This window comes from Prionailurus viverrinus, chromosome A3 (genome assembly GCF_022837055.1).
Source record: "Prionailurus viverrinus isolate Anna chromosome A3, UM_Priviv_1.0, whole genome shotgun sequence".
Lineage (NCBI taxonomy): Eukaryota > Metazoa > Chordata > Mammalia > Carnivora > Felidae > Prionailurus > Prionailurus viverrinus.
The window spans coordinates 73,778,087-73,795,247 of NC_062563.1; the positions used below are offsets into that span (position 1 = coordinate 73,778,087).

General features: G+C 40.2%; 1 protein-coding gene across 4 annotated transcripts in view; it reads left to right on the plus strand.

The window, feature by feature from the left end:
- EML6 (EMAP like 6) overlaps nt 1-17,161 on the plus strand; it is a 272,470-nt gene continuing 255,309 nt past the window's right edge. For all 4 annotated transcript variants that reach the window (XM_047852480.1, XM_047852481.1, XM_047852479.1 and 1 more), the window contains exon 1: nt 1-197. In XM_047852480.1, the coding sequence (XP_047708436.1) occupies nt 1-197 (197 nt within the window). The remainder of the gene's footprint in view (nt 198-17,161) is intronic.

Genomic DNA, 17,161 nt, shown 5'->3' on the forward strand with positions numbered 1-17,161 from the left:
ATGGCGGATCGGACAGCTCCCAGCTGCCAGCTCCGGCTGGAGTGGGTGTACGGGTACCGGGGTCACCAGTGCCGCAACAACCTGTACTACACGGCCGGCAAGGAGGTGGTCTACTTTGTGGCTGGGGTCGGGGTGGTTTACAACACCCGAGAGCACAGCCAAAAATTCTTCTTGGGACACAACGACGACATTATCAGGTAAGGAGGTGGCCCGAGGTGGTGGGGAGGGGTTGGTATGGAGATTGGAAGCGTGGGGAGAAGGATGACCAACCTGGCTTTGCTGGGGTCAGATCTAGGAGCCCTGTGGAGTAAAGGATTCTCTCTGGAACTGCATGGAATTACATGGCTAGGGCACACACAGGGTGGGGGGTGAAGGTGGGGAGGGAGAGATTTCTTTCCTCTTTATTCCTCTTGGAAGTCTTTTAAATCTCTAAGGAGTTGAGTGTCCTGATGTTTTGTTTTGTTTTTTTTTTTTTTTTTTTTTTTTTTTTTTGGTGTTCATTCCTGCTACAAGTGGAAGGATCCTGGGTAACCATCAAACACTTCTTCCTGCCCTAACTAGGTAAATGTAGGACCAATAATCTGAACTGTGGGTGTCATCTTTGGCAGGCTCCTCAGTAGGTTCCTCAACAAGCAAGAGGATTTTAAAAAATCTAGAAGAAATTTTTGCTACAGGTAATTTGGAATCTTCATCCCAGATGCTTTGAAACTGGAAAATTTCTGCACTGGGTGGGGAGTTTGTTCTCTAATATTTCACTTGGCAGTGTTTTAATGCAAAAAAAAAAAAGCATATTTATACACTAAATGGATGCTTCCACAACATCACTGAGGTTATGAAAGGCTGGCAGCTGCAGGACCACAAAATCCTACCAGTTAGTCCCCAGAATGACCAACATCTGCTGGTGAATGGCCAAGACTGATTAGAAAAACATGACTGGATAAATAGCCTTTTTAAGGGGCCCTCCCCATCAAATTTTAGAGGGGCATATTTGATTCTTGGCCCTGTCCTCTCATCTCTGGACCAGACGCATTTTCCTCCAGCTCTTGTCAGCTGCTTGTGTGACCAAACAAGGTGTGGTCCAGATGCTGTTCACAGGGAATCCCATGCAGCCTTGGGCAGTCAAGGAAGATTTCCATATGGGAGCCTCACCCACAGGGCTATTGACTTGCAGGGGGCAGACTACAACTGACAGCGACCATATTTGTCCCTTCCAAACTTGTATGTTCACTGATGTAGAACTTCTATCACGTTTTCAGAATATTACCACTGTGCTTTAAGTTTGCCTTGCAGAGTGAAATAAATGGTTATGTGGTATAATGTAATGGTTTTGATTTCTCCTTGGGGAGAATGGTTCAAACATCTCACTGCCTCCCCCAATGTTCTGCTTATTCTAGAGCCTTTTTTTTCTGAGCCCTAAAGTTGAAAAATTGTTACAAAATGTAAAAACTTAATATTTACAAATACAGTAAGGTATATATTTTAAGAAAATCTTTTGACTTTTAGAAAATGAAGATTTTAAGTACTAGGAGCTCTATTCTTCCCAAGATTGGGTGTTACTGACATGTAAAACTTTCTTCGTGTCACATGTGAGAAAATCGCTTTCTTCTTTGCTCCTTAATACAATAATGGTTGTGATTGGGGCATCTCTCCTAGATCTGTCCTCTGATTGCCAGGCTGATGATTAAAGTCACAGGTGCAAATGATTAAAAGTGACTGGTGAAAAGGTTAGATGTTTAAAAATTTAAACCGATTATGTTTTCTCTCTGTCTTTCTTAATGCGGTGCTTTCCATTACACCATTGAAAGAAGATGTAGCCCTTTGGGGGAAGGGAGAGAGTGGCAATTAAACAGAAAATTCCCTGGGGTTAAATGATATTATTGTGACAGTTCACTGAACTACTTTGAGGATTGGAACTCTTCATCTTAATTTTTTTCTCTGATAGGAAAAAAAAATGAAATGCACTGTTGAAGCTGAAGGTGGGAAAAGGGTGGAGTTGCAGTAAACCTCTGTTCTGACAGACAGCTGGACTAGAGGGGTTGCGATGATATATGGCTTAATTAAACACTCAGATTTGAAGAAAAGGTGAAGGAAGTTGTTTATATGACTGGGTTTGCAGGAAGCCTCAAGTGATGCAAAGAAAAAAAAATGATTTAGCTTCTGTCTATTATGAAGGCAGTTGTATCTTTACACTGAATAGTGGCGTAGTGGTAAGCCTGCCTTCAGAGACTGGATTTTACTGCTAAATGTTTCATGATATTTGGGTCTGAATATGCACAGGTGAGCAGAATTCTTTAATATCCACGTATGTGTTTGCACATAGAAATAAAATTAAGTCCAACAGATTAAAAAACACAAACCACAGATCATTATGTAATTAAGAGCTGTAAAATTAGACTGTTTATGCTGTTACTTTGCTTTATCATAAATATATATATATGATGTATAGACATATATATGTATGATATATAGACATATATATAGACATATATATGTATATACATGTGTCTATATATACATCTTTTTTTTGGTGAATGCAGTACACAAACCATGTTTGTTTTTATCCTTAGTAAGTGAGACTCTAAGGTGCCATTTCTTTCATAATTTTATTCTCAGAAACACATTTGATATTTCAAATTAATATTGTAAATTGTTGGGAATATTCATGTATTAACTTGTGGATTTGGACAGGAAAATTATACTCTTTTATCTTTATGAATTTCAACTCTGCGTGTTCCTGTTCTACTACTGATTTCCCACTGAACATATTGCAGTTAGCTATTGAATGAGGAGCACTATAGCTAAGGTTTTAGTGCAAAAGTGTTTTGGGTTTTTGGAAAAATTACATGAATGTCCAAGCTCCTAACTCTTAATTCCGAAAAATGACATAATGTTAAGTAATTGTCTATTTAGCTTTTGCCTTAGCTTGAAAGATATATTCATAATGCATGTATTTCCTACTGCTTTATTATGCAACTTTCTCTAGAATATTAACTAGAAAGCAGCCCAACAAATATTGATACCACATTCCATTTTATAAAAATGTGTGACCTCTGAGCTCACGATGAACTTTAATAATAATGTAGGGTTTGGCAGAGCTCATTAGAGCTTAAGCGTATGTGTCCTCCTGTTTTGACAGACTATGTGTTTAGGTCAGATTTTTTAAAGCGTTGATATGTGAAGCATAATGTGATTTATTGGATGTGGAGGCTTAGTTTTATTCTTTTGAATGATTACCCTTCAATACAGATAACAGATTAGAGGATGATGCCATATTTTAGCCCTGATAACACTGTGACAGGACAGGTAAATACTGTGTTCGCTCTCAGGCTAACAACAGGGCTCAAATCAGGCTTACAGGCAAGGCTGGTAATAGAAACTGGAATAATTACTAACTTGGTTTCTACTTCAGGGAGCAGATCATGACACAGAAATGGAGTAAATGAAAGAAAAGGTCATGAACACATTTGCTCTCTGTCACCTCCCTTCCATTTTCAGTGACTCCATTTAAGACATTTGTCTCCTTACTCTGGATTGGTATATTGTTTCAGACTAGTTCCCTCTGTTTTTCTTTTTCTTTTTTTCCCCCACTCTCTTTTGCAAGGGAGGTTTTTCTGCAGTACTCTTTTAGAGGGAAGTGTATTGACTTTGACTTTGCTCACACTCACTTATGAACCCCACCATGCTGGAGTCATCCCAGTGAGGGGCTTGACCACTCAGGGCTTTGTTTATTTGTGAAATGGAGGTAATAATACCTAAATTGCAAATTGTAACTTTTGGAAGTAATGTATGCAAATGGTTTAGCCTGGGACCCGGCCCTTAGTTGGTATTCCATAAATGCTCTTGGTAGTGGTGGTGGTGGTAGTATTTGATCAAAAGCACACACTTAAACCACAAACAAAACAGATTCTTCATTGTCCACAGGCTGAAGCTCAAACTCCATAGCTTTCCATTCCCTGTGGCTCTAACCCACCTTTCTACCCTTATTTTCTCTTTTTAAATTACATATTGTTTGCTTCCCACTTGCCATTTAATAAGATTACTTTGTCCCTTCCTGCCTCACAATGGAATGATTTATCTTCCCGTCAACCCTTCTTCCCAACAATGGCACAGTGATGGGTTGTCAGACGGGCATGATTTTAAACTTCGATCTGCCACCGGTTGGGTGACTTGGGGAAATGACTAAACCTGTGTGAGCTTCAGCCATTATCCGTAAAACAGCTTCTCATCTATAAATTGGGGATTTAAAAGTATCTACCTTGTAGCTTGTGGCGATTACATACAAGGTGCCCCACTGTGTTTGGCAAACAGTAAGTGCCCGCTGCAGGGGGCCTGTAGTCCTGCACGGCCCCATCTGCTTTGGTTTTACCACTCCCAGGAGACCTTCTACCCTCCCTAGATGAAGGGGTGCCTTGCATTCCTAAAGTTTTGCATCTTTCGTGACCAGTACTGCTCACTTAATGTGTATCATTTAGTATCATTCTTTCCTTCTGAATATTTTCATTGATAAGTGTATATAAGATCTTTGAGGATGAGAATCAATTTAATAACCAGAGCCAACATTTTTTGAGTGCAGACTCAGCACTAAATGTGTGTACAGATTTACCTTAACCATCTTCTCAACAACTTCCTGACATCAATACTGTTGTTAGCCCCAGTGTACTGATGAGGAAACCAGGGCACAGAGATGTTGAGGATCTTGCCCATGGTCACTATTTAGCAGGCTATCAAATGGGAATTGGAACCCAAATCTGATTCCAAAATTGCTTCACTGTTTTACAAACTCTTTATTTTTCTCAGTTGCTGTGGTCACTACCACTGTGCCTTGTTTCTAACGAGTACTTAGGGAGCTTTTTGGTTCTTGTAACTCTGTTTATCAGTCCGGTGCTTTATTCAGGAGCATTTGAAGCAGATTGCTACAACTCAGTCTAGAAATGGAACCATGTTCAAGTTCACCTCAGGAACATTACCAACTTTGAGACAATGACCTGAAATAATGATCTACTGGAGGTATTCTTTAGAAATTAAATTAAGTCTCAATTGTGATGTGGCTGAAATAATTGGTGCTGCAAACACAGTTGAACTTGCTGAATTTAAAAAGAGGGTTCTAACAGCTATGGCTGGGTCTAGAGTGTTGAGTAAACAGGTTCACATGAAGGCCTGGAGATGTGATTTCATATTCATTGACCAGTTTGAATAAGGGAAGCATGGGGGTAACTATAAAGGATCAAGCCCATATTGAGTTGAGTGCCTGTTTTGCATCAGAATATATATATACATATATATATTTCATCTTGCATTTCCTTCTCTCCCAATTCTGAGATATAGTCTTCTCATTTCACTCTGAAAGGGAATGGCTCTGAGAGGGAAGAGGCTCTGAGAAGGAAAAAGATTTAAGCAAAGTTATCTCGGTAGTACTATCAACTATTTGTTGGATCCTGTTCATTTGCAAGAGCATGAAGTGAAAGGTTCTGATGGAAGTTTATGATCTGTTCACAAATGATCTTATTATTGTTATTCTTATTAATAAGCTATAGTATATTTGGTGATTTTTATTAATATTTATTTATTCTCTAAATTGGGTACATTTTACTTGTTTATTCATCAAAAACTCATTTAATTTCTAGAAGGTACCAGATGCAGGGAGTGCGTCAGTGAACAAGACCACATTCTTGCCTCCATTCTGGTGGGGGAGGCCAACAGTGAAAGAACAAGAAGACATGGCGAATAGAGATTGTAAAAAGTGCTGAGAAGGGAATGATCATAGAGAGGGGCTGGGATGGTGGGTGCTACTTGTCATAGAATTCCAGAGCTGGAATTCTCTGCTCTCTAGGGAGATGGCATTGGAGCGGAGACCTGAAGGATGAGATGGGGCAGACAAGTGAAGATGGCATGGCAGAGGAGAGGTTACATGCAAAAGCACCAGGGTGGGGAGCAAATTGATGTACCCAGAATTCTGGTGTAGATACCCAGAGAAGGATCAAGGTCGTTGTAATTCTCATCCAGGTCATTAATGCCTCAGGGGTCTTGGTACCATATGTCCTAGATTTCCCTGGACAGTCACAAATATTCTATTCAATTATTGTGATAGATATCTTTGTTCTTATCATATCATGGGTGTCTATTTTTAATTCAGAATATATGACTATGTTTTTATTTAGAAAATATGGTTACTCCATAAAGGGTCATTGTTTGAAAAACGTAATAGCAGAATATACTCTCTTACAAAGAATGATATTGGTCCCACAGGCAATGGCCAATTGGGATGTGGATTATACTGTGGTAATTGAAAAACTGTCCCGTGACAGCATCTCTAAGCAGAGTTGTCCTAGGGCCTCTCCTACCCACCAGGATTTGGATCTGAGCACTCTTGCAATGTAGGTGACATTTTTGCCACCAAAAGAAGGAAGTTGCTGGGAAAGCTGACTTGCTGGCTTTGCTTCTGGGATTTCCTCTTCCTGAAGCCATATGGAAAACCATCCGTAAGCCACCAGACTCTGTACAACTTCAGCAGTCAGGCTCCTCTTGTAGGTTTAACGCAAGTTTGTCGTATGTGGATTGGTCTTAAGTGTAATTAAAATGTTTGAGAGCAAACATTTCTTCTCAAATATCCTTGTTCATAGGAGTCACCTGAGCACTTGCTAAAATCTAGATTCTGAGTCAGTGAATCTTATATGAGGGCTGACAGTCTGCATTTCCAACCATCTCCCAAGTGATGCCATTGTTTCTGGTCCACAGGCCACAGCAAGATTTTAGGGACCTCACTGGTGTGTTTCAGAACTCAGTTGACCAGTGTTTTTTTCAACCCACGTGATATTTTCAGCTGGTGAAATAGACTTTTTAAAAAAAGTTTATTTATTTATTTTGAGAAAGGGGAGAGAGAGCACTCACACGTGCACAGGGGAGAGGCAGAGAGAGAGAGAGAGAGAGAGAGAGAGAGAGAGAGAGAATCTCAAGCAGGCTTCTCACTGTGAGCGCAGAGCCCAACACGGGGCTTGAACCCATGAACAGTGAGATCATGACCTGAGCTGAAATCACGAGTTGGACATTTAACCAATTTAGCCACCCAGGTAGTCCATGAAATAGACTTTTAATAATATATGTAATCTATACATTTATTAAATTCTTAAATTAAGAGAATTGATGTTTTCATTAAGGTGATTCCTAGCCCCGTGTTGTAAATTCTCCAGAAAGAGCCAAGCAGGCACTTGTTGGCTCAAGTTAAGGAAATGGTGAGCTTGTCCCTGCAGGCAGTGGAAGAGTGTGTCCACTGCCTTCGTGTAGACATACGTTTTTCTAGTCTCTTGAGTATATACCTAGGAGTGGACTTGCTGAATCATACGGTAACTGTGTGTTTAACTTATTGAAGTCCTGCCAGATTGTTTTCCAAAGCGATGTGTAATCCCACCAACAATGTCTGAGAGTGCCAGCTCTTCTGTGGCCTTGCCCACAATTATGTTCTTTTTTGATAATAGTTATCTTCCTGGGTGTGAAGTGGTATCTCTCTGTGATTTTGGTTTTCATTTCCCTGATGACTAATAGCACTGACCATCAATTCATAAATGTATTGATGATTTGTATATTTTCTTTGGAGAAAATGTCTACTCAAATCCTTTGCCCATTTTAATTGTTTTTTATTGTTGGGTTGTAAAAGTTCTTTATGTATTCTGAATATGAGTCCTTTATCTGCTACGTTATTTGCAAATATTTTCTCCCATTCAGTGAATTGTCTTTTCACTTTCTTAATGGTGTCCTTTGAGGCACAAAGTTTTAAATTTTGATGATGTCCAATTTCTTTTTTTTCTTTTGTCCCTTGTACTTTTGGTGTTAAACTAATAAACCATTGCCTAATTTAGGATCGTGAAGATTTAGGCCTGTGTTTTCTTCTAAGAGTTTTAGCTTTGACATTTAGACAGATGATACATTTTTAGTTAATTTTTATGTATTGTGTGAAGTAGGGGTGTCTAGCTTCATTCTTTTGCGGGTGGATATCTAGTTATGCCAACACTATTTGTTGAAAAGCCTATTTTTTCCCCATTGAACTGCCTTGGATGGCTCTAACCTTTGAATTCCCCTGGTAGAGGGCCCATTGTTTTCATTTAGAAGATACTGAACATTTGGAGACCCAGAAACTGTGAAACAGTCATTAAAAAGATTAACCCAGAAGTAATAGAAATCTGAGGCTTTGGTTGCTATCCTGTTTGAAAAGATGGTGTTAGAAACTATAAGGATATTAAGATTTTTAAATATTTAAAGAATATAACTATATTTATACTTTGAGGAACCAGTGCAGTAGTTAGTAACTGCTGGTTTAAGGACCACCGACAGTCTATATATACAATTAGCTTTGTTTACTCCCAAAGATTCTTGCTTTTTAAAAATGAATTTCCAGCCTTCATCCTTGCTGCTCAAGACAGATCTTTTGAGGCAGCAGAAGGGAAAGCAGAGGGAATAGTCAGAGAATGTGAATGTGCCCCTTGACCTCTACTTCTTTTTCAGTTCATTCCTTTTTTCCCCCAGTGGGAGGCAGGCACCTGGATGACCTCAACACAGAAATTGAAGTATTCCACAGTTACCCCTGGTGTGTTTGTTTGTTTGTTTTTTGCCACCTCTCTTCCCATTAGCATGAAGGAGGGGAGTGGCGGGCCAGCAATACCTCCCTGAGATGAAAGAATCTTTCTCCTGACTGGTAGTACATAATACGTTGGTCAGATAATTTTTCTAAAGCTATTGAGAATTGTTTTAAGGCATGAGGATTCTTGTTAAGTTTAGCTGCTACTCAACAATGTCATTAAAACATTTTTCTGTGTTCATTGTGAATTGATTCTATGGGTAAGATGAAAACAACATCCACAAATGACAGGATGCCTTCTAAATAAGCGATCAGTTGCAAGACTGAAACTTTTTCAAAGAAATCCAATTAAGGAGAGGATCATAAGGTGACAAGAGAATCTTTTGGAATTCAATTAGAGGGAGTGTGGCTGACCTTTTAGGCATTGTGCGGTTATTAGGGAGCTAGTCTTTCCCTAGTTCTTTCTCTTGTAAGAATCACAGGGATTCATACCTCTGCCTCTCTCTGGATAATATATGCTTTGATTTTCTATGACTGCAGACTGTCTTCTTAACTCAATGATCCATTTTGCACATAGTCACCCCTCTCCAAAATTCATCTCGGCCCCTTAGCACACATGACTATCCAGCTTGGGGTCCTATAATACCAGTTGAATCGATTGAACTTTTGAATCTTAATTCCAAATTCCCAGGAAAGAGAATCTAATTGACTTAGCATTGGTCACCATGTCCACCCAGTCCAATCAGCTGTAGCCTAGAGGGAGGGACCATGTTTCAAAGGGCTGCCCCTTTAATAAAGTTTGTCTAAGACAACATCATACTCAATGGGGAAGAACTGAGAGCTTTTCCCCTAAGGTCAGGAACAAGACAAGGATGTCCACTCTCATCACTTTTATTCAACATAGGACTTCAGCTGGAAGTCTTAGCCAGATTACAATCTGACTAAGATTACAATCTTAGAATTCAAAAAGGAATAAAAGGTATCCAAATTGATAAGGAATAAATAAAATTTTCACTACTTGCAGATGACATGACACTATATATAGAAAACCTTGAAGACTCCACTGAGGAACTATTAGAACTGATAAATTCAGTAAAGTTTCAGTATCAAAATTAATACACAGAAATAGGTTGTTTCTGAAATACACTAATAACAAAGTACCATAAAGAGAAATTAAGGAAATAATTCCATTTACAATTGCACCAAAAATAATAAAATACCTAGGAGTGAACTTACCAAACAAGTGAAAGACCTGTACTTTGAAAACTATAAAGCACTGGTGGAAGAAACAGAAGATGACAAAAACAAATGGAAAGACATTCCATGCCATTGGATTGGAAGAACAAATATTGTTAAACTGTCCCAGTAACAATACTGGTAGTATTGTTAAATACTACCCAAAGCAATCTACGTATTTAATGCAGTCCCTATCAAAATACCAACAGCATCTTTCGCAGAGCTAGAACAAACAATCCTAAAATTTGTATGGAACTACAAAAGACCCTGAATAGCCAAAGCAATCTTGAAAAAGAAAAAACTGGAGGTACCACAATTCCAGACTTCAAGTTATGTTACAAAGCTGTTGTAATGAAAACAGTATGGTACTGGCACAAAAATAGACACATAGATCAATGGAACAGAATAGCAAGCCCAGAAATAAACCCACAATTATATGGTCAATTAATCTTCGATAAAGGAGGCAAGAATAGGTAGTGAGGAAAGTACAGTCTCTTCAACAAATGGCGCTGGGAAAACTAGGCAGCAACATGCAAAAGAATGAAACTGGGCCACTTTATTACATCATACATGAAAGTAAACCCAAAATGGATAAAGAACCTAAATGTGAGACCTGAGACCATAAAAATCCTAGAAGAGAGCATAGGCAGTAACTCTCTGACATTGACTGTAGTAACATTTTTCTAGTTATGTCTCCTGAGGCAAGGGATATCAAAACAAAAATAAAATATTAGGATTACATCAAAATAAAAAGCTGTACAACAAAGGAAACAACTAATGAAACTAAGAGACAACATACTGAATGGGAGAAGATATTTGCAAATGACATATCTGATAAAGGGTTAGTATCCAAAGTATATAAAGAACTTATACAACTCAACACCAAAACCCCTACTATAATCCAATTAAAAAATGGGCAGAAAACATGAATAGACATTTTCCAAAGAAGACCTACAGGTGGCCAGTAGACACATGAATAGATGCTCATCACTCATCATCAGGCAGATGCAAATCAAAACCATAGTGAGATGTCATCTCACATCTGTCAGAGTGGCTAAAATCAAAACACAAGATAATGAGACACCTGGGTAGCTCAGTCAGTTGAGCATCTGGCTCTTGATTTTGGCTCAGGTTATGATCTCACAGATTGTGAGTTTAAGCCTCACATCAGGCGCTATGCTGACAACATTAAGCCTGCTTGGGAATCCCTCCCCGCCCCCCCCTCTGTCTCCCCCCCCCCCATTCAAGGTCCCTCTCTCCCCCCCCCTCAAAATAAATAAACTTAAAAAAATTCTCTCTCTCCCTCTGCCCCTCTCCCCTACTTATACTCACTCTCTCTCTAAAAAAGCCCAAAAAACAAAACAAAAAAGAATAAAAACAAACAAACAAAAAAACACAAGACAAAACAAGTGTTGGTGAGGATGTGGAGAAAAAGGAAGCCTCATGGACTGTTGGCAGGAATGCAAACTGGTACAGCCACTGTGGTAAACAATATGGAGTGTCCTCAAAAAATTAAATATAGAACTATCCTATGATTGATCTAGTAATTGCACTACTGGTATTTACTCAAAGAATATGAAACAGTAATTCACCAGGATATTTGCACCCCTATGTTTATTGCAGCATTATTTACATTAACTAAACTGTAAGAGCAGCTCAAGTGTCCATCGACAGATGAATGGATAAAGAAGAGGTGGTACTGAGATACAATGGAATAGTATTCAGCCAAAAAAGTAATGAAACCTTGCCACTTGTAATGTCATGGGTGGATCTAGAGGGCATAATGCTAAGTGAAATAATCCTGTCAGAGAAAGGCAACTGCCATATGATTTCACTCATACATGGCATTGAAGGAAGAAAACAGCAAGCAAAGGGGGAAAAAGAGTAAAATTAAAAAAACAGACTCAACTATAGAGAACAAACTGATGGATACTAAAGGGGGGTGATTGGGGGGGATGGATAAAATAGGCAAAGGGAATTGGGATTATACTTAATCTTGATGAGGACTAAGTGACATGGAAGTGTTGAATCACTGTACTGTACACCTGAAACTAATACAACAGTATGTTAACTGTACTGGAATTAAAATTTAAAAAGAAAGATTGTCTAAGAAGGGAGGTATGGGCTGAGAAGGAATAAATGGCAGCTCTCCTAGAGGAGGTAGATAAGAAAAGGAGGCAAATGATTTCTTGATAGAAAAAACAGGAGAGTGATGAGTCGAATGTGAGAAAAGGCAAGGAAAGAGGATATGAAGAGGGCTTTAAATACAAAATATTGGTGATGAAGGGACACGTGGGTGGCTCAGTGGGTTGAGCTACCGACTCTTGATTTCAGCTCAGGTCGTGATCTCAAGGTTGGGGGATGAGCCCCGCATCGGCTCCATGTTGACTGTGGAGCCTGCTTGGGATTCCCTGTCTCCCAGTCTCTTTGCGCCTCCCCCACTTGTGTGTGCAGTTGCTTGCTCTCTTTCAAAATAAATAAAATTTAAAAAACACCAAAATATTGGTGATATGATACATCATGGGATTTTCAATTCTCATCTGAGGCGATGCCAGGGTGTGCTTAGGGAATGCTGTCCGATGGCTGGCGACCACAGCCTCGGAGGGTAAAGTGGACATCAAACATTTTCCTCCTAGAGTGTCAGTACTACTATCGAGGGTGTTGTCTCCCTGCTGGGGTCTGGTGGTAGAAGGGAGAGGGAAGTATATGGGAATGGGGGCTGATGCCAGCAGGTACCAGCAAGGTGGCCAGATGGCACTTATAGGAGGAGCCGGTGCAGCCTGCAAGATGATGGAGGTGCAGCTCTTTGCCAATTGGTGAAGAAATATTTTCATACTATTTACCTGACACACATACTGTTGCACATCTGCTGAACACCAGCCCTGGCCATGAGTGACCTGAGTGGATCCTTAGATGATTTTGTGAGGTTGGCCATCTAACAGCTCACAACTGGTTGCACAGGACAGGGTTCAGACTTCTTTCGCAGAGTCTCCAAGGCTTATTACAATCTGGTTCCTTGCCCCTCCTCCAGGCTGATGTCTCTCCCTGTCCTAACATCCTCCAGCCACAACAAACTCCTTGCTGTTCCCTGAGCCTGGCTGCCTATTTTGTGTATCTTCATCTTTGCATGTGCCATGTTGGCTGCCTGAAATGACCCTCACTTCTCTGCTTGTACAGTCTCTTTCTTCCTTCAATCTCAGTGTAGTGTCCTCTCCCCCAAAGCCTTACCTGACACTACAGGGCCTATTTTTAGGCCCTTCTTTCTCTATACATCCAGGCAACAATGCAAGTACCTGCCTTCTGGAGTCATTGGATTGTGTTGTGTTTGTTGGCTTATTCATCTCTCTACCTTACAGATCTTGACTTACAGATCTACTCCGATCTGAGTTCTGAGTGTGTCCCCTTGTGTCACATGTGTTGTGGGCTTAGTAAATGCTTAACATATTTTTATTTGTGGTTCTTCATATCTCAAATTATTTGGAAGGAGCGAGGTGTAAAACAGAGATGATATTTCTATAGAACGCATTCCATACATACTTTGCAGAGAGAAAATCCTGAAAATATACTGTCAGCTGGCATGTATAGGCAGGATGCAGAATCTTGTTTTTAAAAAATATTTGGGTGACAATAGTAACCTTCACTATTCTTAAGTCAGACACCAAATCCTATTTATCTTCTTCCTCCTACTGTTTTCCTGGTCTAGATGGAAAATCTAGCCATTGAAGACATACGTGTTTTTCTATTGAAATATATCCATGGATCTTATAATGAATGAAACACTTTTTTTGAATGACTTAAGATTTTTGACTGTGTTATGAGGAAAATCTTGATTTATATCCCTTTAGCTTTAGGAAACATCGTGATCTTTTAAGCAACTTTTGAAAACATGATGGAATGCTTGTAAGAAACATGTTTGCAGAGATTGTAAAGTAACATCTGCTGGCTCTTCGTTCCCACTCCAGAAGAGATCCCCCTCCCCCCCAAAATACAGAAGTAGGTGTTCAAGGGCAGGCCTCCTGGGGCAAGTGACTTTTGAAGGATGAAGAGCAATTTGGCAAGCAGGTGGAACAGGAATAGGGAGGGAAGGAACACCAAGGAGGGCACAGCTTGTGCAGAGGCCCAGGGACTTGGGAACAAGGCCTCCTGAAGGGAGAGGCAGTGGTTCAGTATTGCTGGAGTGAGGAAGATGTCGTGGGAGATGAAGCCGGTTACGTGGCCTGGGACTAGATCACGAGAGCGTTTGCAGTTCCCCCCACGAATTATGGGGACCAGTGGGAGGATTTAAACAGGGTGAGACAAGGCCAATTTACATTTTAGGAAGATCACTGAAGGCAGAGAATTTCTACTTTATTTATATTAACCTTTTCTTTGAGATTCCTCCCCACTGAAGGCTTTTTTCCTTCAGTGCCAAACTTCTCAGAAGTGGGAACACGGCATCATACGGGGGATGGAGTCCTGGGGGATCTAACACAGCACTGGCCCTGTCTCTAGCCAGATGAGTGAGTTTAGGTATGATGCTTAATGTGGGCCTCATCTAAAAATGATCTGGCAGACTGTGTGATCTCTAAGACCCTTCTAAAATCTTTTCTAATCAAAGTGCTGTGATTCGGAGTTGTCTCCATTTACTGCCTTCATATCCTTACTCACTCCTTAATGTAAAGAACTGGTTTCTCCTTCTACCAGCCACTGCAGTCATTTCTGAAGCAGCCCCAGTGACCTCCAGTGCTGAAGGAGGCCGCATCAAGCTTAACCTCTTCACACCATTGGGTACTGCTAGCCAGCCTCTACTCGACAGTCTCCCTTTTCTGTTCCAGAGGTTGTAGCCCCTGGTTTTCTCTTACCTCTCTGACTGACCTTGGTCTTCTCTTCCCTAAACCCACCTTTTATGTGTAAGGACCCTCAACATTGCTCACCAGGTGTTCCTGCCCCAAATGCATGATCTGAGGGTAATCATGAGGAATACAAAATAAGGGACTTTCTTCAACACGGCTGGCCTGTACTTTGCAAAAAAAAAAAAAAAAAATGTCATTCTCATAAAAGACAAGAGATTGTAGAGTGGTTCCAGATTAAGGGGGACTAAAAAGATCCACCGTAGTGCAGTGTAAGATCCTGGATCAGAGTGGGGAGGATGGTTACAAATGATGGTATTGGGATAATTGGTGAGATTTGAAGATGGGACCACATTTTAGGTACTAGCAGGATTCGACTCTAGCAATGCGGTTATGTAGGAGAAAGCAGCAAGATTCTACTCTAGCAATGTAGTTATGTAGGAAAAAGCTTTTGTCTTAGGAGATACATGCTGGACTATTAAGGAGTGAAGAGTCATGAAGGCTGCGAATTGCTCTCAACCATTTAAGTAACAGCAGCAGCAAATATGACAACAATAATGTGTCTGTGTGCATTTGAATGTGTGTCTGTGTCTGTGTTCTTCATGGCATCTGTTCTTTCCTCTTCTTATTCTGTGCTCTTTCCCCAAGACCTCTTACATTGCCTCCTCCCTGCCTCCATTCTTGCCCTCACATTCTGTTCTCAACACGGCAGCCGGTTGATCTGGTTGCATTGGGAGTCAGGTCATGTCAATTCTCTGCTTGGAATCCTCAGACTACAAACCAAAGTCCTAATAATGGGCCTCTAAGCCTCTATGGGGGAATTTGGCCTACTGTTGTTACCTCTGTGGTCTAAACTATTTTTTCCCCATGCCTTGCTTCACTCCAGCCTCACTGACCTCTTGACTGCTGCTTGAAAACCCAGCTGCTTCTCTGCCACAAGGCCTTTGCACTAACTGTTCTTTCTGTCTGGTTCCTTCTTCCCCCAGACATCCATGTGACTTTACTCATCTCCCTTAGTTCCCTGCATCAATCAGTGAGGCCTTCTCTGATTACCCTATTTAACATTCACACCCCTCTCCAACACATTCTTTATTATCCATCCCTGTTTTATTTTTCCCCTTAGTTCTTATTTATTTTGTTACTTGTTGTTCTCTTCACTAGAATCTAAGCTCTCTTTGGGCAGGACTGTTTTGTTCACTGCCCTGCCTGCAGTGCCCAGAATGGTGCCTGGTATGTAGAAGATACTTAATAAGTAATTTTTGAATGAATAAATGAACAAATTGTGTTTGCTCATTTAATATAACCCCTTTGGAATTTCTGCTTAGAATAGGACTTCTTTTTTGGATCCCCTTTGATAGATTGTGAAGCCTATGGATTCCATCTTAGAATAATGGGTTTGTTTGTTTTGTTCTATCCTTTGATCAAAGTGTAATATAGATACTGAAAAGTTTACATTTGGATCAGTCTTCACAAACTAATGCACCTATAAACCTCACCCACATCAAGAACCAGAACATTACCAGCACCACAGAGAACCTCTGGTGCCCTCTTCCAGCCCTAACCCCCATTGCAAAGGTAACTTCTATTCTGACTTTTAACAAGGTAGATTAGTTTTTCCTAATGTACTTTAAAAAGGAATAGTACAGGGGCGCCTGGGTGGCGCAGTCGGTTAAGCGTCCGACTTCAGCCAGGTCATGATCTCGCGGTCTGTGAGTTCGAGCCCCGCATTGGGCTCTGGGCTGATGGCTCAGAGCCTGGAGCCTGTTTCAGATTCTGTGCCTCCCTCTCTCTCTGCCCCTCCCCCATTCATGCTCTGTCTCTCTCTGTCCCAAAAATAAATAAACGTTGAAAAAAAAATTAAAAACAAAAAAAGGAATAGTACAGTATGCATTCTTTTGTGTCTGGCTCCTTTCAACCAACATTACATTTATGAGACGCATCTGTGTTTCTACATGATTATTCTCAGTTCGATACTATAATTTATTGATCCATTCTACTGTATCTGGGCACTTGTGTGGATTTTTGTTTCTTTTGGCTACTTCGCCATTCTAGTACAAGTAAACATATACATGTAATTCCACACAGGAGTGGTATTTCTGGGGGCACTGGGTGCATGATAGGTCAGTGTTGCTAGGCCCCCCATACAGTTTTCCAGAGTGCATATATCAATTTATACTCACACTATCACAGAATAATGTTTCTTAATGCATATAATATAATACATAAGGAGGATTATAAAGAAAATGAGCTGTTTTGAAATATAGTTATAAAACTATTTTTAATATGTCATGGTGTATTACATGTGCTTTATTAACTCACACAACTGAAAGGTCTAGCACTCTTAATAATTATGGATTTCAAAGTACTGATGAATATACATGGTGTTTTAGGGATCTGCTACAGCTTTAATGTAGTATGAAAATATCTGTGATGTTATTGGTCTCAGGGTGACAGGTACTGCTAATACTACTCTAATTTGTTGCCTATATTCTGAATGATAGGCAATACTAAAGTCTGTTACAAGCTG